General features: G+C 40.4%; 1 protein-coding gene across 2 annotated transcripts in view; it reads left to right on the top strand.

The window, feature by feature from the left end:
• Positions 1–13,132: 13,132 nt before the first annotated feature.
• PNPLA8 (patatin like domain 8, phospholipase A2) overlaps positions 13,133–26,818 on the top strand; it is a 40,290-nt gene continuing 26,604 nt past the window's right edge. The window contains exons 1-6 of one of the 2 annotated variants that reach the window (XM_075059122.1): positions 13,133–13,344; positions 14,154–15,367; positions 16,230–16,379; positions 17,613–17,764; positions 18,777–18,871; positions 23,635–23,806. In XM_075059122.1, the coding sequence (XP_074915223.1) occupies positions 14,246–15,367; positions 16,230–16,379; positions 17,613–17,764; positions 18,777–18,871; positions 23,635–23,806 (1,691 nt within the window). In that variant the 5' untranslated portion in view covers positions 13,133–13,344; positions 14,154–14,245. The remainder of the gene's footprint in view (positions 13,345–14,153; positions 15,368–16,229; positions 16,380–17,612; positions 17,765–18,776; positions 18,872–23,634; positions 23,807–26,818) is intronic. The other variant, XM_075059123.1, reaches the window with a different exon arrangement.

Raw genomic sequence — 26,818 nt, 5'->3', positions numbered from 1 at the left:
GAGTAAGACTACGAGAACAGACAGCAGACAAACTGAATAATCTCAGGAAACTTTGCCACTGACAGCAGCTATAAGTATCCATAATCCAGATCTGGCTGAAGGCTGCTGCAGCTGCCTGAGCCTACAATGGCTTTTCTCTAAGACCGTGTTGCAGAGTATGAATCACAACAACTTAATCTAATATACCTGGTAATTTTTTCCTAAATGGAAGCCTATTTGTAGGAAACTTGGATTCCTGAGGTCGTTTCCTTTTAGTTTTCCCCCCAGTTTGGAATCTATGTCCAGAAGTGGGAAACAGCATGGCAAGACCATAAGGGAACAAGTGGGTTTGCCTTTACCCTCACCCTCCCTTCACGCGGCAACTTGCAGAAGAGCAACTGAACCGGCCACAGACCACGAACCCCTGGCAATTCTGCTGATGGCAAACACTGCGCTGTAGAGCAGGCTGGCTGATCTCCAGTTCCGCCTTCAGATGGAGACAAAATTTCAGGTGTGCGCTCCAAAATCATTCGCCCTGACCATCCTCACTCCAGGAGTTAACGAAAAGCCAGGTGGGATCTTTATTATTCTAGCAGGATGCGGAGTAAACATGTACATCTAGGCAGAGCTAGGACTAAGTGGGTTGAAACAGGAATGTGTTGAATGGAAAACTAAGCTCAGGGTCAGGCATGGAAGATAAATTTACATTTCATGATCTGAAAGGTGATCAAGGAATTATATGTAAAAAGACCAGAATATGCAACACAAGTCACTCTGGGATAGTATTGGAAGACTAACCAGAATATCATACCAGAAGCATATTTTTGTACGATTTTCACAATGCATAATATATGGGCAGACATATATTTCAGGTAAATGTGTTTTATCACCTACACCTAGAATAGTTCAGCAAGATCCCTGGGAACATGCAACTCTTCCTAGGCCTGCAGGCGTACACAGCACACGGTGTCTGGGCAGCAGACATGCTATAATAGGTGTCCGATCCCGCATGTGGACGTAGGTTAAAGGGGCAGCACGCTGTGCAACAAGCAGCCTTTGCCATGTTTATAAAAAGGGGGGGTGAGCCTCCTTGTACAAACTGTCCTGGTGATGTAAGACTCTACTCCATCTTGCATATCATCACTTCAATATACATTAATAGTTCCATAACTTTATAATTGTGCCCTTTCCATCTTTTTCATGCGTGCTAGCAGACTTTCGGGATAAAGCTATATTGAAATTGAATCCACTCTGGGAATATAACTCCCTGAGAAAAGAAAAACAGGGTAACAGATGAAAATGTTTAAGTAGTCTTAGCTGTTCTTTTACTCCAATAGTGTCCTTCTGTTGCCCAGCTTTGCTTCATTCCAAACCGTATCTGTCCAAGTTAAATTCTTTTCCTAAATTATTTACTTTCAGTAGTGTGGGAAGGCACATTTTAATTAAATTCTGCTGAATTTCTCAGTATGTACTCTCATCTAACATTTGTTGGTTAGCTAGTAGGGAGGGATTCAGCTCACGGATTAAGACTTAAATTCAGGTGTCTGCTTAGAATTATGGAATCACACAGCTGCCCAAGGCAGGGACAACACTGAATCCAGACCAGTTTACTTAGTTTGTCCAGTCAGGTCTTGAAAACCTCCAAGAGCTTAGACCCCAAAACCTCTCTGGGTAACCGGTTGCAAACGCATAATTATTTTCATTGTGATTTGGTTTTCCTTATGTGCCACCAGACCCTCCCCTGATTCTGACCACCTTCCCTCGTTCTTCTGCCATGACCTCAGTAAGATCCTGGCTCGGACTTATTGCCAGCCTCCCTGTAGGTCCCGGGGAGCACTGTTTGGACCCTTGAAGCTGTCTCTCCTCCAGGCTGAACAAACTGTGTTGGGAGCCTTGCGGAAAATGTTGCATTCAAGGAGTTAGTGATCTTGAATGGGACGTCTGCTCTACAGAGCCTTGTACTCAAAGCCTGTGCTGGCGCTGGTGAATGTTATGACAGGGATGACGTCCCAGCCTGTCAGGAGAAGATACATGATTGTTCGCTACACAAAATAAAAGGCTCCACAGCGTGGGAGGGAGGAGGAACCCCTGCACAGATGGCATCATCTGTGCAGTGTTCTGGGGGAAGATCCGTCTGATGTCCATCCAATGTTGCGCAAAAGCAGGGTTCCCATCATTGGAAGGGACCTAAGATTTCCTCGTGATCTATATTTCTGGTTTTACCCTATCTTATGAAAACAGCTATTTTACCACACCCTTTGTTGTTGTACCCCCCCGGTGCAGAGCACAAGCCCAGCTCCCTCAGTGACACCTTCCAGCCCTCCGATCCCCTTGTCGGCCCTATCCTGAGCTCACCCGCGCTCATCAACACCTTGCCCGTGCAGGGGCTCCACAACTGGAGGCAGAATTCCAGATGTGATATAACAAGTGCTAAGCAGAGGAGAATAACCACTTCCCTCGACCTATGGATTATGTGTGAGCTGTGTCAACTCCCATCACATCCAAAGGCAATCGAGGCTTCAGTTCAGTGCCTAATCGTAAGCACAGAATACTGTGGGTATAGTGAGATGGCCCAAGACTCATTCAGCATAGGCTTTACACTATCGTTGTGTTAGGATTGTGGAACAATTTAACTTTCTAAAATCTTTCCATGTAGTATCCACAGCATATTATTTTTCAAATATTATCTTGGAAGATGAGATCTTGCCTAGTTTGTTGTTATTGTTGCAATATGCAAAATTCCAACATTATCCAAATAATAATTCCTTCATCCTTCCTCTGGCATTTGGTACTTTAAATTTATGGTACTCTCAAGTAATCCATCTTTACTGAGGCTATACAAGATGTAAATCAGGTAAGTATTTTTTCTGTACGTAATTTTTTCTGGCTGGGTAATCATTTCAAGTCACTTTGTAGTTCAAGGAGATATTTTCAAAGCTAGGATTTAGGCAAATCTCAGCCACAATTTCTCCTGTGGCAAGAATACTGACTATACTAGCCTGAGTACCTTAATCACAGAATCACTGAATCACAGAAATACTGGTTGGAAGGGACATCTTGAGGTCTTCCTCCAGAGTGTAACTGCCTATTGAAGTGTGACTATCACCATCACTAGATCAGGTCAGGCATAGCTTTGTGCAGCCGGCTATTGAAATCCTTCAAGTATAGAAATTCCACCCCTCTGGGCAGCCTGTTCCAGTGCTTTTGGTGAAGAATTACTTTCTAATGTGCCTTCAGAACCTCCCACAGCGGCCATTGTCCCCTATTAGATCACCTGCCACCACTGAGAAGAATTTGGTTCCGTCAACTCCATAGCTGTCCTTAAAGTACTTATAGGCTAGTATTAGATTACTCCTTAACCAAATCTTTGTCAGACTAAGCAATCTTTGTTTTCCAAAACCTGCATGAATTGCAGTGCATTGCAGATGCTTTTTGCCAAGCCAGGCAAGGAATATAAGCTGAGGCAGAAATATGTGCATTTTAGTGTTAAAAGACCCCCACCAACTTCTAAAAACCAGCAACTGTTTCATCTCATGACAGACATTACTTATTAAATACAACTTGTGAAGATAATAGGTTTGCACTCTTTTACTTTGGAATGCATAAATAAGTTCTGAAAATTTTCTATTTAAGAAAAGATCAAGTGGAAAATACTGCTGTCTGCTTTTGATTTAAGAAACACTGGTCTGCCTCTTTGCTCTGAGATTCTGTAGTTCTGAAGAGCTGGTAGATTATTGCTACTGTACTTGTCAAGTCATGAAAACCAATTAATTAAGAAAAGCAAATTTTTGCATGATAGGTTACATCTCTAGTGGATTTTAGAGAAATAAAAATTTACTTCCTTAGCGTTGATGTGATTGTATTTCTTTTCAAACATTAAAATGTAAAAACCAGCTACCATAGACCTTATAGGGTGGAAAGGACTAGAGTGTGCAGTAAAAGATTCAATTACCAGGAAGACGATAGAAACATTTACTTCTTAATATATTTTTATACAAAACATTTACTTAGTAATATATTCTATGGCAGAGAAAAAGGGTCAACAGAGTATTGCATTGAAATTGCCCTAGTGATAGAGAATACATTCGAGAAGATGTATTAAGTAATGTAAATACATACCAGTAGCATGAAATTTAACGACAACTCCTTTTGGAAGTAGTGTAATGGCTAGCAAATGGATTCTTTCATATAGGAGAGTAGCCAAAGTTACACAAGTACTGTTCAAGGATTTAGCCTGTAGCACGGATGCATTTACAGCAAGGTAGATTCATATTTTTCTTCTTCAGTTTCATATTAAAACACTGCTTATTTCCAGAATGTGGTGGATAAACTACTTCACTGTAAGTCATCTTTACTGGACTAAAATTACTTACACATTTTTGCTGCTGTACTACTGGTACAACCTCTTACAGTTCTGGTTTCTTAAAAAAAAAAAAAATCCCACCACTAATTCAATAGTTGTATTTAACATACAACGTTCTTTCAACCAGGCTTAAATGGTTCACTCCAACCCTGTGTAGTTAGAAAGCTAGTAGAGAGGGTCTATGGAACTAAAGCAGCCTCAAATGCAACAGCTAAAGCCAATGTGCCAACAAAAGATAGATAAAAATGTATTGCAGACAGTACTGCAGACAGCATATATACAATCATGCAATGTAGGCAGCTACTAATGGTGTTGTCATGACACAAGAAGACACAAAATGATGAATACTGTCAATAACTCCACTCCTCGGAAAGAGTTAAGCTTTGATTTGGACAAAAACACTTTGGGGCAGGATAGAGAACTTTTAGGAAAGTGAAAAAAACATTAGAAAATGTCAGGACAACCCAAAATCTCATCCATTTCCAGTCCAGACGCACTACAAACTACCCTTAACTTTTCAAATTAACATTATAATGAACACAGGACAACATTCTGTCCTGCTAACCGTTTATATACCAAAAGTGGAATTTAAAGCCTTCCAAGTGGATCTGGCTCTTAGTTGTGCACATGCCTATATTTTTTGTACGTGTGTATGTGTGTGCAAACGCTGCTCGCCTGTGCACACACGATCTGGATGCCTTTCACTTTCCATGAAACAATGTTCACTTCCCAGATGAGTAAGTTAACTGTGTATTTAAAGGAAGGGGACGTTACTTTGCTAAGATTAAAAGCAACATAACAACAAATCCAGCTTTATAGCCTTAAAACGTAGGACTGCAACACATCAAACTACTATAATTACTGTTAGGCAATATTTTGGAACAAGACTCTCCTAAATTAAGTGCATCCTTCAGTAGGAATTAGCCAGAGGCATTAAAGCCAGAGAAAAAACAGCTGGTATGGGCCCCCTGTGACTCGTAACTAGGCATGTCCCAGGTACTCACCGTAAAACAGCACCACTAACTACGTACATCATACATTACTACGCGCCTCTTTTTAATCCCTAAGGAGCTTATGTCTGAAAGAACAACTTTTTAACCTGTTCCAGTAAAAGGTTTATTATTGACCAGTGCTGACCTCATTCTTTGAGTATGCTTCTGATTTCACAGGCGTTACTGACAGCAGTGAGTGAGAGTCCCACTTGGCCCAAAGCCTGCAACTGGTTTGCTTAATCGATGTACTTGAATTATGGTGGTAAAATTATCTTCCACAGCTTGTAAACCATTCTCTAAATAATGCCCTTTTCCCATTGCCGCCGTAAAATTTTATGCAACTTTAATAAATAGTGCTTACCCATACAATACTGAGCTTTTACTGGTACTTCTATAACTTTCATCAGGCTACTTTAAGCTAAGATAGAAATAAATCATTTCAAATCAGGTACACAGGCTTCTGCCAAAAACTATCTTTTTCATCTGCAGCATTCCAGACAGTCTGGATTCTCTATTAGGACACTAAATGGCCTGCCAGCTCACCTGCCACCAGGGCCATGGAAAACAACTGACAGATAAGGAGCCTCACCAAGGCTGGTCAGAGCAAAGAAAAATGGAGAAGTAATGTGTAACTTCAGGAGAAGGAACTATGACAGACAGGTTTTGAAGAAGAATGACAAAGTACTTTTTCCACAGATGAGAAGTTATAAACAGAGTTTTTTAATAAAGGGAAAAATGTAAGATGGAACGTAGCATAATACCTCCAGGTCTGGTGCAAAGGTCAGACAAATTTCAATGTTTTAATTAAAAACCAAAGTAAATAGCAATGACTCAGTTTCTCTGACGATACTGAATAAGCAATTGCAAACAATGTGGACAGTGAATTAATTCCAGTGGATCTAAAGAGACTGTGTGTTTTGACCTCCTTCCGTTCATGCCAAGAACTTTGTCTGGCACTTGCACAATCATACTCTCGACCAGACACTGCAGTAACAAAATTCACATCTATCAGTTCTTGAGTGCTGAAAGATAACAGAATGACTATTAGAGTAATCACAGGGGGCTGAAAAGGAATTGTAATATGACCTCTAGCATGAGCTTGAATTTAAAATTCTAAGTAATCAACTACATTATTCATAACTACTATATCATTATTTGATTAGTACACTCTTTGTTTTAGCAGTTAGATTTCTAGGATGCACAAAAGCGCTGATCAAGGCCAGAGACCATTGACTATGAGCAGTGGAGGCACAGGAAATCAAGGCTAGCTGTGTAAGGCACTTCAGATACCAATTCCCAGAGCAGAATCCAAAACCCTGACTTAGGGATCCAGAATCCTGACTGAGGGATCCAAGCACCTTTACGTTGTGTGGGAAGCAGGAAACTGCCTGGATTTAGCGAAGCAGGAGAATGAGCAGAGGGGGGCATAGCTAAATCCCAGATCCAGGTTCTAATCTAAATTCTTAACTCCGAACAAGAGCCAGGTACCTTTACCCATTCAAAATGCAGAGCCTGTAACTCAAAAGGTGCCTTACAACCATTCCTTCAAGGAACAGGCTGGGACTTGTCCAGTTCTTTCAAATGGGGTGCGATAATGGAGGTCCCTGGGAGTGGAGAGGAGGAACAGCTGGAATAGAAGGGAAGAGGAACAGGAAAAAGGTCATTGACAATATCTAGTATTACGCTATTTTCAACTAAATATTTGCCCAGGTGATGCAAGAAAATGGAGTGGTCAGTGCTATTTTCAGCCTGAGAAGGTTTAATCACACATTTCTGATTCCCTAAGAGAATTTCCTGTTCACCAATTTATTGGCAAAGCAGAATGGAAAATGCTTTCTCTTCTTGTTGAAACTAGGTGACTACGCACAAAATAATGGAAGAGTCATGGAACCAAGAAGAAACCCTGGAAAAAGGGACATAGTTCTCTACCCTTGTGGCTAAAGCACTCCCATCAGAAGGGGAATGCCACAGTCTGGTGTTTGCTCCTATATATACATTTTATACCAAAAGCTATTGCGTAATGAGAATAATCTGAGGAACCAAGACAAGAAGCTATGGCCATGTTTGAAGATGACTTCCTAACCATGAGGCACGAAAGTCATATTTATTTTTGCACTTACCCATCTGTTCCAGTACACTTACTTTTCTCATTTGGAACAACCCCAACAGGAAAACCACGATGGGAATCACTTGGGTCTTTTCTGATTATAGTTCCTAAGGCTGCTGGCACTGCCCAGTGCAGCACTGAAGATAACCAGACTGGCTTGGAGGCTGGGCAGCCACAGTAGCAGCACAGAGAGGGAAAGATCAGGTGGGATTTTGGTGGGATCTGTTACGGTTCTAGTACTATATATGCATATCATGGTTTAACAGCAGTGACGTTTGTGCTGGTTATCAGTCCCATAAATGCACTACACATCTATACATGTCCACGGTGCAGACAGTAGCTCAAATCCCGCAAGCAGTCACATTAGTGTGGTGCTACAGCTATTTGAACTGACATTTTAATGGGTGATTCAGTGTGGATGTACCCTTGGGGAATCTGACCCTCCTGCTACGCTTCTTTTGGGAGATGTATCTGGGAGAGGAATGGGGTAACAACCCACAATATTCACTGGCTGCTGGGTGAACTGATTACATAATATTTAGTACAACAATTTCTAATATTCCATGAAAATGAGTTGCCTCCTTAGCAAACATGTTACTTCCATATCATTTTCTAAGATTCAATGACAATAAGCAGCAAAGCAGCCTAATTACTTTAGGTAACTGATGTAAGACAAAGATACTAAGCAGTTGCAATGTAAGTCTTACATCGCCTGCTTTTGGGATTTACAGAAGGCAATTTCACAACCATGCGACTACCTGGGGACAGTTTTCTCTGCAAGTTTCTCTTCTATGTGAGTTGTTTAAGACTTTCTAAGGCTTCAAGAATTTTTAGTTTGTCTTTGACAAGAGCAAAATATTGAAGGGAAGTAATGGAGATAAAAAAGCAATAAGAAAATAATGTAGAAATGTTCCACTTGATTATTTGCAGTATTTGTGCCAAAACCCGCAGCCAAATGAAAGGCTGCAGAAAGTATCCATGCTATCATAAGCATGATATTTTGTGTCTGTGTGCAATGGTCTTCATTCTTATTATTTTGAGAACTTTCAGTGAATGTTCATTGAAGTTGCAAATTAATTTTTCAATATTCTATCTCTGAAAACAAGGAAATTTTTTCCCATTTTTGTCTGCCATCTAGTGTTAAGAGCCAGAATATCTGTGTTTTGCTCTTGCAAAGCCTAAAATACTTAGAAGCACTACACAGCTTCTGCCTATGTGATACTATGTTGTTGAAAATAGAAAACAGTATTTTCCCTAAGGCCTAATTGAAGATGTTAGATTTAAGCAATTATCTCTGATAGATACCATTATTAGCAGAATACTACCCTACCAATGTATGTTAATTTGTCACAGTGTTTTGAAATACTTGGGTATTTTAAATTTGTTTGTCTCTTAGGTGACAGTGCTGTGTTTCCAGGATACCATCCATAATCAATATGGCAAGTAAAAATAAAAACCCTGCCTGTATATAGTCAAATGCTATTCATATAATGCCTTTGCATCAAACGTACAGTGAAAGTATATGCAGCACTGTTTTCTTGGAATTAATATCTCACCCCCAGAATTGTTCTATTCAAGTGTAATTCATCTAAGATTAAGCCACTGCACTCTGCAACTGGAATAGCACTGAAGAGTAAGACTTAATTTTGTAAGGAGTTCCAGAATTAATTAATTTCAGTGTATTTGCACCCCCTTTTATGGTGAAGGAGAGTGTAAGAAAATAGAAAACTTTCATATTTTATAGATCAAGAGACAGAACCCTAGAAAGACAAGTTTTGGAACAATTATTTCTGGTAAATATCCGATTTTATCAAACTGCCTCACAACGCATTATGACTTTCTCTCCAAGTAGCAGTCCGAGACAAACGTACAAATGTGAGTGCTAGAAATAATTAATGGCACTTAGAAGTATAGCATACATATAAATGAACACAGTTAACTCACTTGTAGTATGGACATCACAATACGTTGGCTATAACATCACAAAAATCACGTACACCAAAGAACTCTCATTAAAGTAGGAAGATTTACCATAATTTTTGATCTGTAACTTGATTTACAAAATTTACGTCTTACCTACAAAACCACGTATGAACATGCACATTGAGAAAACATTTTGAAAGCCTTTGATTTTTTTAATTAAATTACAGGGATAGCACTCATTAAAATCAAACTACTTTCAGTATTGTCCTAATCTGGAAACTATCACGTTTTAAGGCACCACTCTGACAGAGCTTGAGTGCTGAGTACGCAACCTAAAAGAGATCAGCAAAAAACCCATCAATAATCACAACAAATTCTTGCTTGAGATTTCCCATGGAAAGTATTGAAACAGAAGTATTTTTAAAACAGTAAATGGACGTCCTATTAAAATTAAGATGTGTCTCAAAATGCGATAAATGGGATCATTTACACACTATGTGAAAACTACTGTAATTGGAGTTAGCCACCCTTGGAAAACTGCAGGTAGATTCATTTCTCATCTAAAAAGTAGCTGTTTAGTCAAATGGGATGAATCAACTCACTTGTGACTATTAAGAGAGTTTATAAAATTAGCTTAGTTGCAGTGTCTATCTTTTAAACAAATAAATTGGAGATCAGTTCTTCTTGATGTCATGACAGCAGGAAAGAAAAGGCCAACTTGGCAAAAAGTTTGAGGAGGTGTGGATGCAGAATTTGTGCCTGGGAATACAGAAATTTATCTTTTCTTGTCCAGTGTTTTTTAGTTCTTTCAGAGAGTTGCGTGGTTGTTTTGAGAAGCTGATGAATCATGGGCCTCTGAACACATCAGATCAGACAGGTCTGTTCGTCCTCAGGGAGAGCCACGTGGCAAGAATGCATAGGTTTGTGTTTAGACCTGAAATGTGAAGTCCTTGAATCTTTTCCTTAGCAAAGGTATGAATTGCCATACCACTGTACATATCCCAGTGGTGAGACGAATGCCTGAGCAGGCACAGAAGAGAATTTTACAATGATATTATGAGAGAAAGTGTGACTGTTTAGGAAAGACCTATGTGCAGCTAAAAGGGATCAGTTGCCACCTACCTCCAACACCGTATTTGCCAGTCAAAGAGAGGCAGGATGTGCCCTGGCAGCATGAAGCTTAACATGGCCAAACCTCCTTCTTACTGAAGTGGTAGGTCTTGTTTTGCCTAAGCCTTTGATGTTGTAAGAATGCAAGGTAGCCTGTTTAAAAGCCAGCTCAGACTGTGGTTTCAGACGGGCCACTGCTTTGTAAGTCATCTGATGAGATCCAACTCAGTTCACCACGCTGGCAAGCAAACAAGAGTCCTGGGGCTTGCACAAGGGCAGACACAGCTGGGGAAGCTGCTTAAGCTAGCACTGCTACCACAGTCTAAAACGTATCAGTACTGTGTTGCTCTCATAACAGTAAGTGGCCTTTACCTGAAGAAAATCCTACCACAATGAGCAGCAAAACCTCCCTGCTTAGATACATCTGGCACTTAGGGCAGACGCTACTACTGTTTGACCTATTTGGTTTAAAAATGAGCTTAACCATATATAATGAAATCCCACAATATATTTTATCAAAATAAAGAATATTCTTTTTTTTACGAATAGCACACAAGTCTTAAAAACAGTTGCCAGGAGTAAACCATCACTAGATATCACAGCCAGGTGTGTAGTCATCCACAGACAAAGCAGGCACACCATACCTGCGGAACACGCCACTGGAATCCAGAAAGCAGCAACTCTGAAAGCATTTAGGAGGGCACGGATGAGCAGCGGGGTGTGAACTGTCACTGTCCTGTGCAAAAGGATCCTAGATAATAAGTGGCTCACGAGCTATTTGTGGCCACTGAGTACTTCACTGAGGAAGCGATAGTGGAATACTACCTTTAAGTCTTGCCTTGATACTCGCTTAAGAGAGCAAAAATTTCATCGCATTGGGTTTACATGACAAGGTTTTGGTAGTGGGGGAGGGCTACAGGGGTGGCTTCTGTGCTAGAATCTTCCCTCATGTCCGACAGAGCCAATGCCAGCCAGCTCCGAGACGGATCCACCGCTGGCCAAGGCCGAGCCCATCAGCGATGGTGGTGGTGCCTCTGGGAGAGCAGAGTTAAGAGAGGGAAAAAAGTTGCTGTGCAATAGAAACTACAGCCAGAGAGAGGAGTGAGAACATGTGAGAGAAACAGCCCCGCAGACCCCCAGGTCAGTGCAGAAGGAGGGGAGGAGGTGCTCCAGGTGCTGGAGCAGAGGTTCCTCTGCAGCCCGTGGGGAAGACCATGGTGAGGCAGGCTGTCCCCCTGCAGCCCAGGGAGGTCCATGCCAGAGCAGGGGGATGCCTGAAGGAGGCTGTGACCCCGTGGGAAGCCTGCGCTGGAGCAGGCTCCTGGCAGGACCTGCGGATCTGCGGAGAGAGAAGCCCAGGCTGGAGCAGGTTTTCTGGCAGGACTTGTGACCCCGCAGGGGACCCACGCTGGAGCAGTCTGTGCCTGAAGGACTGCAGCCCGGGGAAGGGACCCACGGTGGAGCAGTTTGTGAAGAACTGCAGCCCATGGGAAGGACTCACACCGGAGAAGTTCATGGAGGACTGTGTCCCGTTGGAGGGACCCCATGCTGGAGCAGGGGAGGAGTGAGGGGTCCTGCCCCTGAGGAGGAAGGAGAGGCAGAGACAAGGTGTGACGGGCTGACCCCAACCCCCATTCCCCATCCCCCTGCGCCCCTTGAGGGGAGGAGGGAGAGAATTCGGGGACGGAGTTGAGCTAGGAACGAGCGAGGAGCGGGTGGAAGATGTTCCAAGGTTTGTTTTTCTTTCTCTCTCTCCTACTGTGTTATTAACCAGCAATGAATTTCAATTTCCCCATGTTGGTTCTGTTTTGCCCATGACAGCACTTGGTAAGTGACCTCTCCCTGTTCTTATCTCGATCCATGAGCTTTTCATCATTATTTTCTCTCCCCTGTCCTATTGATGGAGAAGTGATAGAGTGCCTTGGTGGGCAGGTGGCGGCCAGCCAGGGTCAACCCACCGCATTGACAGGAGGCAGAAAAGGAAGTACAAATTATTCAGTTAATATTAATGAAATATTCAAGAGCTGGAGTCTGTCTTGCATTGGGAGATGTAGAAAGTTCAATCTTTTCAATTTATGAAAAAGATGTGATAATAATTACAACATGCAATGGATGTAAATTTTCCTTTGGGGAAGAAAATAGCAGGTAAGAAAATTAATTTCACTTTTTAATTTGTGACAAAGAACAGAAGCAGATGACGGGCCTCTGAAACTACAAACGAAACATCACCCTCATCAGCCGGCCGCGGCAGGCAGCTCATTCACCACCTTTCCCCGTCGCAGGCCTGCTGCTGCTCTTAAGCCTGGCTGGGTAATACCGAGGTGCCCCCTAACCCTGTCACACCTCCGAAAAAACCACAGTATTTGTGATTTTTCTCCGACCTCTGAGGGGGAAACGCGGGACCGCAGGCCGCTGCCGCCCTGAGGCGAGGTGAGGCGAGGTGAGGCGGGCCCCGCCCCCCGCGTGCCGCTCCGCACGTCGCCGCCCCGCCCCCGCCGGCCTGCAGCTCGCGCGCACGCGCCCCCGCCCCCGCCATGAGCTGGCCCCGCCTAAGCTCCTCCCCTCGAGGCGCGCCGCCGCCCCACGTGACACGGCACGCCCCGCCCCTCCCGCGGCGGCTGGGCAGATCGGCGCGTCCCTCAGCTGTTTCCGGCGGTGCTGGGCGCGGCGCAGGCGCAGTAGCGCGGCCCAGCTCGTCGCTCCGCCGCCGCCGCCGCTCTCCTCCCGCCCGCTCCGGCGGGGCGGCACCGCGCGGGCCGCGGTCCCTGCGGCCGCCCCGCTCCTGAGGGCGGCGGAGCAGCCCCGCCTGGCGCTCGGCGGCCGCCCGGGCGGGAGGCGGGAGGCGGGAGGCGGGAGGCGTTGCCCTGCAGGTACCCGCCGCCGGAGTGGGCCGCGTCGCCCCCGGCGGTTGTTTGTGCGTGTGTGAGGGGGCGGCGGGAGGGCTGGCCGGTGGCGGGGCGGGCGCTGAGGTAACCGTAAGTAAGGGGGCTGCTGGCTGCTGCCGTTACTTCGGGGTCGGCCTGCGCAGGTCGTTGGCCTGCCGGACCCTCCTCTGGCGCTGGTCGGGGGAGCCGGAGAAGCCCGAGCTTGCCGTTGAGGCGAGGAATGGGTTCGCCTCTGCGGCGTCAGCGCAGCTCTTGTGTACCCTGGAAAACTCTGATCCACCCCAGAAACATCTTTGTATAGCGAGCAGCATCTACTGCCCTTAGCTCTGAGGATAGGAACGTTTCGTTGAACTTGTGGTTTTGTACTGGAGCTTTGCTCAAAGAATTGGTGTCCTTTCTCCCCTGGGAGGAGTTCTGGAAAGGGGTGGTAATACAATGATGGTTTCATTTGAAATTTGGTCGCTACACGAGGTAGTTTGCTAAAGAGATGCAAATTTACTGGAAAGACTGGCAAGCAATTTTCTGTATGCCACTGAGTGTTTTTGACAAGTGTTACATATTGCTCAAGATGGACTTAAACTGGCCTTTAAGGAATAATGTGTTGAAATTAAAATGTTGGGGTGATGCTACCACATGTCCTGAGCAGTAGATATCCCCATGAGGCTATTTGATTTGAATGTTTATCCGACTTTACTGAAAGAATAAATAAGGTGCATCCACTTTAAGCAACTCTGTGATTCTGGTTTAACTTGTTACTGACGTGGGGTTTCCATTGTTTTTTTTTTCTTTTTCAGGTAACACCACGATACGAGACTTATTTATTGAAATATATTTTCTGGGATGAAGTAGACAAGCAACATAGAAAAGGTGTAATTATTTATAAGTAATGACAGTTCATTTATCGTTAGACGCCTATTTGTTCTTTGTAATTAACCCAAAAAGTCTTTGGTGGAAGCAGAGAAACAAATACCTGTATTTGTATAGACCTAAAGTCTGCTGGAGGATAAATCATGCCATTCACCCGAGAGTTTTTCATACGAGCGAGCCACAGTGTAAATGGGCTAGAAGCAGAACGTTTTGGTACAACAAATACATTTACAGCCATGAATTTTTATACTACAGAGTTTCTAAACTTCTAACTTCTTCTTCCAAAGGACTTACAAAAGTGAACAATCGCATGTCACGAATTAAGAATACTATAGAATCTGTTTCAAAGGCAGTGTCTGGCACTCACAGTGAACTGGTTTCACGGATAGCTCGATTAAAGTCACACTCAGGTACTCTGGGAAAAGCAAATAAAAGTAATGCAGATGCAAGTAACATCCATGCAAATCTAGAAAATGATAAACAAGTCACAGATGCCAGAACTCAGGAGGATTGCAACAGAGGCCCAGCTGCAAAGAAATCCACTTGTGCAAACGAAAACTTGGAGCCTATGTTAGTAAGCTCAAGTGGCACTGATCAAGATACTGAAAATGACTCAGCGTCTACTAAAACCCACCTTTTTCACGTAAGCTACTTTTCTACAAATTTTGGAGAGACTTACAACTTTGTAGCTGATCACATCAACTGGTACTTTAATAATTCTGTTATGGATCAAGAGAAAAAAAGGAATGGTTTCTTACAGGACTCTCAAAGTGAAGAGAGGAATAAGCTTGATTCATCAGAAAATACTATAATGAGTGAAGAAAAGACAGTGGATTCAGCAGCAACTTCAGCTCCTGAAGCAGAGACTCTGGGTGCTGAAAAGACAAATGCTGCTCTTCCAGTTTCCCCTAAAAAAAGTATTGCAAACTTTCTTTCATATCCCAGTAACAGTGTACAAGCTTTTGTAGACAGTTACATTGGTGGGTTGGTTCCCAAGTTAAGATCTGATACAAAAGTTGTTTCACAAGAAAAGAGTAAACAGCCGGAACAAGAAGTGTCTGAGAAGGATGAGGAGGACAAAGCAAAAGAGGCTAAGACTGCAGAAGAGAGGGAGAAGCATCTGTCTCTTCAGAGAGAAAAGGCAAGTCTCTGTTTAGTGTTATTTCTTTATGTACTATTTCTACGTATGTGTATATTTTATACAAGTGTATATATACACTATACCCACATATGTGTATATACCTATCTGTAAACTTGGATATATACACACACTTACATACTTAAATAAGTGTACACCTATGTATGTACTTATATGTAAGTACATGTGCATATGTACACATAACGTTTATATGTGTATGTACATGTAAGTCCACATGTATCTATGTAAATAAGTATATATCTACACATATATAAAAACTATATGAACTTATGTATACATACGATATGTAAGTTATGTGTAAACTTGCATATACATGTATGTACTTGTAAATAAGTATATATGTATACATATATAAAAATGAGTATACTTTTTATATAAGTACATGTATGTATATGTTTTTATGTAAAGTGTGTATATATATATGCATGTGTGTGTATAGTATATACATATATTTAGTTCATATATATGTAGAGAGAGAAAGTACATAAATATAGGTAGATCTAGTTGCTGCTTTTGTTGTAGCTGTAGTAATCTTACGCTCCTTCGTGGTCCAGATACTATGATTTCAGAGTTGCCCTGAAAATACATCTGAGTACATGCTGACATATGTTTGTTTGGTGCATTGTTGCTGTGAGCTGCCTTTATTTATTTTTCTAGTAAACAGCCAAACGGTTGCCTGTTTACGTTTAAGCAGTGCTTAACTTGGAGCCTGTAGCAGATCTCTAGTACAATATGTTGTCCTACTTCTCAGAAGTCTTAAAATAAGTTTGGAACTAGTCTTGACAAATTTTACATATTTCTTACAGTAGTTTTATGTTCTTTTTATAACTTTATCTTTTTTTAGATTATTGCAAGAGTGAGTATTGATAACAGGACTCGAGCTTTAGTTCAAGCCCTACGGAGATCCTCTAATCGAAGAGTCTGTATCAGCAGGGTTGAAGAACTGACCTATCATCTTCTAGAATTTCCAGAGAGCAGAGGAGTTGCAATTAAGGTGCAAATAGTCTTTATGCTTAGACAAAAAATAAATATCTGACAGACCATTGACATAGAATAACATAAAACTTTATTCTGTGCATTTGTGGGCTAGTCATATTTTCTGTTTGTAAAGAGTACAGTGTGAATGCCTCTCTTTATAGCTATTTTTTAGCTGGTTCAGATTTGTATGCAAACTATCAGTAGTTTAGCTAAAGGCTCTTAAGATTGCAATGTTTAATTTAGAAGCATACAGCTTGTCATGTGGATAGATAGTATAGCTTATTCTAGTGGTAGATGAAGGTTGTACACTGTGTTCTCTGTCGCAATTGACCGGACGGGAATGTACGGTACAGTTGATCTGCATATGCACAACAGTTTTTATGCTTGTTTGCATGCTTCCTTCGAAGAGAGATGACAAGAGTGGAATATAATCACCAAATAAGTTCATGTAATCTAGTCCTACTCATTCTCTTTCCTGCAGTGAGAGGACAGGAGGTGGGTGGTAGACTATTCTAGCAGTACTAGCCAAATCATAGCATTTGTCAGTCTTGTGCCTTTTTCCACACGATATGACAGATGTGTGACATAGATTGTAGAATTGCTGGAAAAGAGATCTTTGGGAATGGAGTGCAGGCCAGATGAATCATCCGGGCAGGGTACAGGTCGGGCATCCACGTGAATAGATGTGAGTTACTTTATTATGAAAGAGTACATTCACTACTCCCATTTTGATTATAATACTCTATATCTGTGTGATAGTAATCGTACATTTAAAAATTACTCACTGTGAGCAAAAAATGTAATTTTTGTCTTTAATATTAGTGTACTTAGAAGGCATTTCCTGTTTTGAAGCAGTGTGATACTTATTCAGCAAAATCTGGGCTTCTAGCTATACTTGATGTGCTCCATACTTGAGTTTATACTTGGCCAATGTGACCTTAAAGTCAATAAAACTAAACTGCTGGTAAATAAAGGTTTCTAGCTATTTGAAACATGTACATTTCACCTTGGTTGTTTAATTTTTTGGTAGGTAGTTACTTCAGCAATGAGGTGTGTACAACGTCATATTGAAGTCCTTTCTTTCCCATGTTAGAAAGAGAGATGGGTAAATACAGATTTAAAGAAGTTTTCCTCTGAGTTTAACTAATATATTACTTTTACACTTAAATGCCAAACTAGGATATTTAAGCATGGATTCTTTTGGTATAAACATATAGTTAGAATGAAATATCTTTGTATTTATCAATAGGAAAAATTAATCCCATGCCTACTGCGACTGAGACAGGCAAATGACGAAAGTCTTCAGGCTGCTGTTAGAGAGACTTTAGCTATAATTGGATATACAGACCCTGTGAAAGGCTGGGGAATTCGAGTCCTTGCTATTGATGGAGGAGGAACAAGGTAAGTCCTCTGGGTTTTTTTATATACTTGTAGCCTTTTTCATACTGTAACTGGAAATAAAGTTTCAGTTACTCTTTGATAAGTTTGTGCCCAAAGATGCAATTTATGATTTACAGTTGAATTTGACTATCCAAGTGATGGATGTTATTTTTGCATGCATTTGTGCTTAAATTTCCATGCATTACTAGACCTATGACACTGAAATGACTTATCTGTTTAAAGTTGGCTACACAGTTAATTAAGTGCTTGGGTTGGCTCTTTTTTTCTTTTGGAAGTAAATTAAATGTTTATTTGAGTTGGTCTGCTCACAAGTCTAATCTCAGAAATACAAAATTGGGGTGAAATGCTACAAGTAGTTTATACTCTTATGATTGTGTTGCCTTGTACTTTTCTGGAAGGTGACCTGCGTCAGCAGGAATGGTCTCGTATGAAAGAATGAATAGGCTACTGGTGAAAACTGTTCTATCCATGCTGTTGACTTATATTTCTTCTAAAACTAATGCTTTTTTTTCTTTAATTTATGCACCACATGTCCTTAGTTACACATGCTCTAGTTCTGCATGAATTTATGCACCTACCACAATTTGTAAAGAGTAGTAGCAGAAGCCTGTTCATTAAATTTGAATTCTGATGTTTGCTAAAAGCTGTGTTTATAGCCCCATTAAGACCAAGCTTTAAGTGCTGTGTGGTCTAGATGCAGCTAAAATCTATCTTGAGTTTACATCCACAGAAGATGATCATCCCTGAGCCTTTGCTACAAAACAGTATGGCTACAAAACAGTGTGGCTGTAGCTGTTGAGTACTATTTTTGATATGCCTGAGTATGTCAATTATATTTAGTATTCATCGTTTCATTTTAATTATGTACTGCTACTCTTTCATTCCCTGAAATATTCAGGATTCTTACTGTGGTAGTTAGTCATAATTAGTTATAATTAAGCAAAGGTGGGCTTAATTAGAGCTATGTAAGATAAAACTACCATTGTATGTGAAGGGGATTTTTGTGTTTCAGGGGTTTAGTTGCACTTCAGACTCTACGGAAACTAGAAGAACTAACTGGAAAGCCGGTTCATCAACTTTTTGACTACATTTGTGGTGTAAGCACAGGTAACTGTTAAGCCACAAGTTGGAATTTTGCTACCAGTATAGTAAAAGAACATCTGAGAATAAATGTAGATTTTGCAGAACTTGCCAGTTCCTGGCTTTGAGTGTAAGCTGGGAAAGTACAGGTGTGATTTCTAAAGTCTTTCTTTTCTTCTTCTGAATAAGAACTTTGGGTGATTCATGATACACTTTTAACTTCAAACTGATTTGTCATTTTTTCAATGACTGTGAAACCTTCATTTTGCACACAGCTACAGATATCTTAGGTGTTTATGGGGCAGCGTCCCTCAGGGACTGATACTGGGCAATAGTGTTTCCTTTCTTTATTAATGACCTGCACAGCGGGACAGACTGCCTGTAGCAAGATCTTGGATGATCTAAATTCGAGGAAGTGGTCAGCATAGGGATGCTCTCTGTTCAGATTGGCCTGTACAGCCTGGAGAAATGGCTTGACAGGAACCACCTAAGCTTTAATAAAGCCAAGTACAAAGCCCTCCATCTGAGGTGGGCTGACTGGCTAGAAACGAGCTTTGTAGAAAAAAAAATTGGTCTTTCTGGAACAAGTTTAACACGAATCATCAGTGTAGCCTTGCAGCAAAGAAAGCTAATGACCTATTGGCTTCTATGCACAAGAACGTACCCAACAGATTAAGGGTCTCTGTCTGGCCACTGTGTGTCTAGTTTTGGGCTCCTCAGTAGACCCTTAATCTGTTGGATACGTTCTTGTACATACTGAGTCAGTCTGGGAGAAGTCCAAGTAGATGGTTGGGGGCTGGAGGTCATGATGTACAGGGAGGGAGAGAGTGCAGGGACTGGGTTTATTCAGCCTTAAGAGGAGAAGGCTAAGGGAAGGCCTTATTGCTCTTTCAACTAATGGGAAAATACAGAGGAGGTGGAGCTAGACTCTTCTTGAAGGTGCACAGTGATAGGAGAAAAGCCAACAGACAAGTTAGAATGTGGGAAGTTACAATTAGGTATAAGGAATCAAATTTTCCTTGCAAGGATGGTCAGACAGTGGAAGGAGTGGCCTGCACAGTCTGTGGAAGCTCCATCCCTGGAGATACTCAAAACTTGGCTGAACAAGTCCTGAGTAACCTGTTCTAATCGAAGCTGTTTGAAAAGGAGGTTGGACTAGATGACCTCTAGAGGTCCCTCCCAGCCTTAATTACTCTTGTGACTCAATGATAAGTTACTCTTCTCTAGGAAGTAGGGAATTCTAAAGCATAAATTTCTTTTAAAAAGGCAGCCATCTCCTTCGGAAATGATGCTAGACCAGTAGCAGCATAATGTTGATTTCTGACATAAGAGGTATGCTGTAGTTCAGTAGCTCATTTGCCTTCAGAAATGCACATACTTCAATTTTTTTTTTGCACTATACTTATCTTCCATACAGTTTAATTCAGAAATAGCATTAAATGCAGATCACCATGAGTAGATACAATGTTCACGTTTCCAGACATTTGCTTAATAGGCTCAAAATAGTAGAGAAGAGGAGAATGCTTACGTCTACTGGACAGAATTTGTAGGCACAATATAGTTCCCTGCTATACATTTTTAATAGTATTTGAAAAAATCCTTTGTTAGTTAATTTAGCAGTAAGTGGTTGTTTCTTTAGAAGATAGTTGCGCTACAAAACACTTCTCCAATGTCTCCTTCAATAATTTTTTTAAAAACATTTTATGTTTGATAGAGAGGCCTGATGTTCTTAAATCAAGCCCACTACTCTGATTAGAACTAACTTAAGTCACTTGCCTATCGCTGAGCACGGTATCTGGGCATGGAAGCACCAGAAAATCTGCAAGCACGTACAACGCAGTGATGGCCACTGAACTTTTCTTTATGGGGAACTAAGTTAATGTAGATTCTGTACCAAGTTTGTGCCTGTTCTGTGCAAAAATCCAAAGATGAAAACAAGGCAGTTGAAAGGAAGAAGTGCTATTGCCCCATGAACTGAGCTGTTGGGAATTCTGTAGGTGAGTGTTCTCTAGAGTATGACATGCTTTCATAGATGCACAGAGCACTTAACCCATTGAGGACACCTTATCTGCAGGTGTGCTGTGGATGTGGCTTGTATGTTCTTTTCACTGCTCATGCAGTCTCCAAATAGGTCAAAGATACTTCTCAATAGTGGTGCACTTATAATTCAGTCAAAGGGAGCAGTTTATAACATCAAGAGTATGTAAACAGGCAAAGTGCATGCTACTGAATTTTCAAATGCTAATAATTAGTGGTATTCAGATGCATCATGTGAGGGATTCGATCATTGACATACTGTGATGAAAGGTTCTCTAAGCATATTGTTTTCCACTGCATTTTACTACAAAGACATCTGAATTGTACTGGTCACTTTGATCATCAGTTTTGGATGCATGTGAAACTTGCATCCAAACACCTTGCATCCAAAGGATATTCTCCCAAAATATTCCTCCCAAGCTGTTAAGAACAGCAGAAGGCTGCCCCCATTTATTCTCCCAGCCTTCAGTGATTTGCAGATGAGGAGCCTCCTTAAACAAAGCTGGTATCTCTCTGTGTTGATGATTTTTTTTGCCCATGATGTCTCTCCAGTTTTGAAATGCATTTTGAAAACCTTTCTGATGGAAGAAGTATTTTTTCAGTAGAACTCATCAATGACAAGTCAAGTCATGGTATTATAGAGCTGGAAGCATCCTTAGGAGGTTATCTCATTTCCCAAGGGAAGGATCAGCTGTGTGTGTTTAAGTATTGACAATTTTCGGACACTCTGAATCATGTCAGACCTCTTCAGAAAATCTGTGCTAGTGCTCTTCTGTCTTTACATTTGGGGGGAAAAAAAAAAATCCAAATGTGTAATGTGGATCTTCCTGCTGCAGTTCAAATTTGTTTCCTCTTGTCCTGACTCCCCTGGAAGATGGATAACAGATTCTTTCTTTCCCTTTGCAGCAGCCTTCTGTGCATTTAAAGGCTTTTGTCATAGCCTGTTTACTCAGGCTTTCCTTACAGACTGATTTTACAGACTGTGATTGTTTTGGAGGGGGCTTTTTTGTGTGACTTTTCTTTTTTTCAGTTGGTCCACATCTTTTTTGAAGAATGTCATTCAGGTCCAGATATAGCACTTCAGCTGAAAATCTTACTGGTACTGAATAAGGAAGGAATACTTTTATCTTTCAGGTTATATTCTTGCCTATCTTATGTCGTCTTAGCCAGCTGTATCCCTGTGGTCTTCAAGGTATGCTCCTTAGCCTCCCAGGTTTTATTTAGGTATTTTTCCCCCCTGAAGTGTTGGCTGTCAAGGCTGAGATGGTGGCTGGAGAGTAGGAGTCTGTGATACAGAGCAGGATGTGATGGAAGCATCAGAAACTTTTTTTACTGGACTATATGATAGACCCTGCACTGTGTCTTTGATTTTGACCTTGCTCTCCTGTGAGTGTCTTGTTACCATGCAGCAGATTTCAGCAAAGCCCTTTAATGTGTACCTTGACTCTGATATTATCTACTGCCACTTGTGTGCTGATGCGGACTGCAGTCTTTGGTGCTGTTTGTCAGGAGGTGAAGTGAAAATGAGTTTGCATTTGGTATGAATTTTGGCTCTTTGTCTTTGAAACTGTTCACCAAAATAGCAAATGCATGATATTGTAGAATTGATGCTGGAGAGTTAAAAGGAAAAGAAGGTAGCAGAGGATTTGCAAGATTCAGGAAAATGGTGTTTCTCTGCTGCTAGACGTTTACCTGTGTTGAATACAGGCATTTTGTGATTTGGCAGTTGAGTAAGTTTCTCTTGATGAAACTTTGATGTGTCAAGTAGGCCCAAGTTATGTTAAGCATGTGTGCTACATTTAAAAAAAAGAGACCATTAATCCACCAACACTCAGCTATCATGCTGGTGGGGTTTGTGAGAGCAAAAGAAGCTTGGAAGTCATGTTTCCTTTAAAGCCACCTGTAACTTTATGTAGTTCTTTTGGCATATGTGCTTTATTCTTAATCTTTTTCAAGAATTTACTCCTTTTTACATTATTTTTATTCACACCTATTGCATTCATGTCCAAATTTGAAAAATCATGTGTCCTAATTATTCCTGATGCTTAATTACATGTCTTGACAGTATTGCACAGTTAGATTTAAAGGTCGTATATGTCCCTTTCGGTTTAATATATCTAAGAATCATAGTGATGCATTAATTGTATTTTTCCACAGTCTTTTTAATGGTATTATGCAGCCATGCTTTTTGGATACTGTTGTTTTGTTCCTTCAAGGGTAGGTCATAATTTTTTTTTAGGCACACGCTAGATGGCAGTATGTATGAATGACTAATTATAAATGGTTGCAAGCAAATGTATTCCGAACTGGTCAAAACTCCCTTCTTTTTACAGAATTTTCCTAGAATTTTTCTTTACTGACTCAGAGTTTGCCAGAGAGCAAGTAATGTACCAAATATATTTTTAATACCACATCATAGATTTCTCTTGCTCATTTCCCTTTCCAAATAAAGCAGTGGATTTAATTTGCTTTCTGCCATATACTAGTTTGCAGGGATGAATTCTGCAAAATGAAATAATGCCATTTTTCAACTTCTCATAGTTCTGTTTTTGAAAGTAGACCCCTTCTATCTCATATATGTCTTTTTGAAACAGTTTGTGATCTCTGAACAGGAATTTAGTGATATAAATGTCAGTTGATCTACCCTTTTCAAGATAGATACTCTGCTAACCTATGAACTACATTAAATGGTAATCCATCTTTATAATCTTACTCCAGGCTATATTTTACATTTCAACATATTTCTTTTTCAGGAGCTATATTAGCTTTTATGTTGGGGTTGTTCCATATCCCTCTGGATGATTGTGAAGAACTGTATCGCAAATTAGGATCAGATGTTTTTAAGCAGAATGTCATTGTTGGAACAGTCAAAATGGGTTGGAGCCACGCCTTTTATGACAGTGATATATGGGAAAAAATGCTCAAGTAAGTAAAAAATGATCAGGGGAAAAAGTAATTAGTGTAATATCTGAGAGGCTTCGGTTTTGTTATTTTTTAACTGGTAAGCAAATTCTTAAAACAACTAGAAGGGATTAGCATATACTCTCATTCTTTTGAAATGGCTGTTTTCATGTTTACCAAAACATTGAAAGCCTTTAATGTTATGATTTCTGTTTCTGGGGAATAAAGTAAGCCTTAGTGCACTGACTTCTGATTATATTCCTGTATGCTTGCCAGCTCTGCTTGATCTCACTCATTATAGATCTGCTACAGATTTTACTAGCCACCTGCTGTGCCTTTTTTCTTATAGGAGACATGGTGAAAAATGAAATAATGTGCTGTAGTAGGGATTTTTAATCTTAGCTGGTATATTGAGGGGTTTTGTCCATTACCCCTTTCCTTGAAAAGGGAAATGAGCTGTAAGGGTTGCAGTGAAAAAGTATCTGCTGTGTCAGAGTTGCCAATGAAATGGTGTTTGTTCATAGATACATATACAAATGCATTAACGGCTATTCAGAAAAAATCACTGGGAAGAATTATTGTATTACAAGTTTTGTTACTTAGTTTTATTCATCTGTATTTGTATTGCTAGTTCTATTGTTTATGATTTTTAGCAAACTAATGGTGTAGTTTCCCAAATAGTGTTAGCTGGCACTGCTACTGAAAGAACTGAAACAACCTTCCCTGAGAGCAAATGTAAAATGGTAAAAAGTTTCTTTGGTTAAGTAGTGACAAGTTCCTTTGGAAACATGATGAATGTGTTTTATGGGATTGAAAGAGTTTTTTCTAGACATTATAGTGGGAATACCTGTCCTGCCTGAGTTTTAAGCGTCTCACTTCTTTGCTGAAGTGAGGAGAGGGGCTTCCAGGCACTTCTCCTCTGTGCTTTTGCATATTTTTAGGAGTAAGTGTGTTTATCAAATGAATATCATGTTTTTCATCTCAGATATCTGGAGCTCCTCTTTTTTGAGAAAAGCGATTTTACTCTGCCTTCCCTCTTTTCCTCCCCTGTCCAACTACAAGAAGTCTTGTGAAAATCAGAATTACCTCATGAAAGTATTTTACCTGCCTTCAATTAAAATGCTGTTATTCTTTGCAGCTACATGTAACACATGAGGGAGATAAAGCCAGGTGATTATTATATTATCCATAGATTAAATTAAAAATTAAATATACAGGTCAACAAATGACTTTGTTGACCTAATTCTGCAATCTTGAAGGGAGATGCTATGCCTACATGACATTTTATTGAAACAGCGGGGATTCCTGCAGGCTTCCTTGTGGTGTGGAAGCCTAGAACTAAGAAGGGAATTGAAAGGTTATATAGCATCTCTTTATGGCAATAAGAAGGTCAGGTCTAACTTTCAGTCATTGCATGGGAAAACTGCTTTATGTTTTGTTTTAAATTTAAAAGGCTTACTTGTGCTGGGTGGGTTTTTGTTGTTTAAATGGTAGTAGACTTGTCAGCCTTGCTTGAAATAGAGACTATCTGTTTAAAATCTACAGGCATGCAATATATATTTAGCCCTACCACGACGCTGATGGTATTATTTTCTGTCAGAAAGTATTATTGCTGAAAATAATTAAGCTAATGTTGCGTGCATTCATGGAGGCGTATTACAAATTCCATTTCAGAAAATGACAATTTCGCTTAACTAACTTTTTATTCTGAGTGCTGTAGGGAATTGATTTTATGTCTTACGTATATGCTTATTTTAACTCTTCTTATGCATTCCTTGAATTACAATTTGAGGACTGGTTTTAATCAGTTACCTTTATTACTTTGTGCACAAAATTATACTTAACTGTACATCAGTCTATGTAATGCGATATTGAATTGCATTTGTAAGAAGAACCTAGCTTATAGTTCCAAGTTTTCTGTTTTCTTTCGACTGTTGTTTACATATACAATTTTCTTCTTTCAAGTCTTGAGAAACTACTGGAGGAATTTGGTGAGCAGCTAGGGGTTTTCACAAGCTAACTAAAATCCCATACTGGGAATTTGTAATCTTGAGAAGCAGTCAAGCACTGTATAGAGGGTAGGGTAAAAGTTACATGTTCTCTGTTGGTAGGAAAATGGATAATGCATGTGTTTGGGATTATAAGCAATAATACTTCAAACCAGTATTCGTTATGCAAATTGAAGTATAAATTGAGACTGTTCTCCAGTAACTAGATGGGCAACACATTCTGTACCGGTTAGTCACTCCAGACATACTTAACAGATTTTGCAGCATTATCAGTGAGGTGTTCTGTATCCTTATGGAGCATGCATTAAAAGTCTGTCCTGTAGGTTTGGTAAAGATGTCATAGTTTCCTGGTACTTTTGTTGTTGTTGTTCTTAGAAGTGGGTAAAAGTTAGTTTTGCCTTTCAAATTAAATGCTTTTTCTCCAGACTATTTGATTGCATGCTGGCTGTAGCCCATTAGAATGTTTCTTTAAGCATATGGTTGGCAATATGTTCTTCATAGCATTACTGAAATAAGTGTTGTAATATTAGTGACTTGAAGCAATGAAAGAGCAACATTTGTATAGGAGACTTGTTGTTTAGATGGGTCATGTCTAGAGGACATATGTCACATACAGACACAAACAAAGCAGATAAATGGAAAAATAGGATGGCAGATGAAATTATGTGTAAAGTAATAACCCATGAGTGGAAAAACATGCTTAGAGGTTTTAAACTAACTTTAATATCAAAAGTGATTTGGATGTTGTCATGGACAGTTTAATGAAACATCTGTATGCTTGTGGTCAAACAAGATGATTCAGTGTGTGGTGGTTGGGATTGAAAATACAGAAAATATTATAATGCCGTTATATTAATCCATAGTACAATTTCACTTAAAATACTACTTACAGTCCCAGTTACCCCGTTTTAGAGAATGCTTCTGTTGCAAGATTGGTAAAAAGTAGCCAGTGACCTAAAGACAACTCACACAAAGGGATTAGGACACTCTATTGCTAGAAAAAGCAAACAAGTTAAAGCAATAATTT

This window comes from Buteo buteo, chromosome 28 (assembly GCF_964188355.1).
Source record: "Buteo buteo chromosome 28, bButBut1.hap1.1, whole genome shotgun sequence".
Classification (NCBI taxonomy): Eukaryota; Metazoa; Chordata; class Aves; order Accipitriformes; family Accipitridae; genus Buteo; species Buteo buteo.
Note: the sequence above shows the minus strand (reverse complement) of the source record. Positions and strands in the feature narration are given on the sequence as shown.